Here is a 945-nt window from a genome sequence, read left to right as displayed (position 1 = left end):
GTGAGGACCTCGGTGTGCTGCGTCTCCTGGCTGCTCCTGCCTGCCGCCCGCCCGCGGGCTGACCGCAGCCCCGTCTCTGGTTGCAGATCATGGATACACGACCCTGGCCACCAGCGTGACCCTGCTGAAAGCCTCCGAGGTGGAGGAGATCCTGGACGGCAACGATGAGAAGTACAAGGCCGTGTCCATCAGCACCGAGCCCCCCACCTACCTCAGGTACCCCGGCCCCTGCTGTGCTCACAGGCCTTCTTCATCAGGTTTCCAAGTGTCTGTCTTTGGAATTTCTAGAAACGTAAGCCAAGCCCTGGGTTCTGGAGAGTTGTTAAGAATGCTTTGAAAGGCAGAACAACGAGTGGCCTAGGTTCACTCCCAAAAGAAACACACAACAGTTTTGAACATAGAAACTTAGGTCCTTTGAAAGCACATTTACGTTCCCAGTTGAACAGGCGAGGGTCGTGGGGACGTTGCTGCTTGTGGGTAGTGTTCCTTCATTCAGACTTAGCAGCAAAACTTGGACACGCTAATAGATAAGTAGATAAAGGGTTTAGAGCAGACACACAGGGGGAACGGTGTTTGTCCTTCGGTATCATTTCTAAAATGCAGAGTAAAAATAGACATAGCCGGGAGCATAAAGAAGCAGGGAGGGAGGGAGGGAGCTAGGCCGCTCTGCACCATGGGTGCCCTGCGCCAGGCGCCGTGGCGGCCTTGGCCTCGTTTGGATCTCCGGCCCATTCGTCTCAGCCCCAGGAAGCACTTTACACCTCAACGAGGGCCATCCTGAACCCAGAGACGCCCTTGGTGTTGTGGGAGAGTCCTGCCTGGGGGAGGTGGGCGGCAGCGAGAGCTGGGGCTGCATCTGTGTGCTGGGCAGGCAGACCAGCAGCCAGCCCGGGCCACGCGAGCGAGGCAGGCAGCCGGCCTGCTGGCATCTTCAGCTCTCTGGGC

General features: G+C 57.8%; 1 protein-coding gene across 1 annotated transcript in view; it reads left to right on the top strand.

The window, feature by feature from the left end:
• Positions 1-4: 4 nt before the first annotated feature.
• Positions 5-945, top strand: part of SMARCB1 (SWI/SNF related, matrix associated, actin dependent regulator of chromatin, subfamily b, member 1) — a gene marked incomplete at its 5' end in the record, with an annotated part of 12,108 nt that continues 11,167 nt past the window's right edge. The window contains one exon of the mRNA XM_010847113.1: positions 5-216. Coding sequence (XP_010845415.1) covers positions 5-216 — 212 coding nt within the window. The remainder of the gene's footprint in view (positions 217-945) is intronic.

The sequence above is a fragment of the Bison bison genome, unplaced genomic scaffold, assembly GCF_000754665.1.
Source record: "Bison bison bison isolate TAMUID 2011002044 unplaced genomic scaffold, Bison_UMD1.0 scf7180017849360, whole genome shotgun sequence".
Classification (NCBI taxonomy): Eukaryota; Metazoa; Chordata; class Mammalia; order Artiodactyla; family Bovidae; genus Bison; species Bison bison.
Note: the sequence above shows the minus strand (reverse complement) of the source record. Positions and strands in the feature narration are given on the sequence as shown.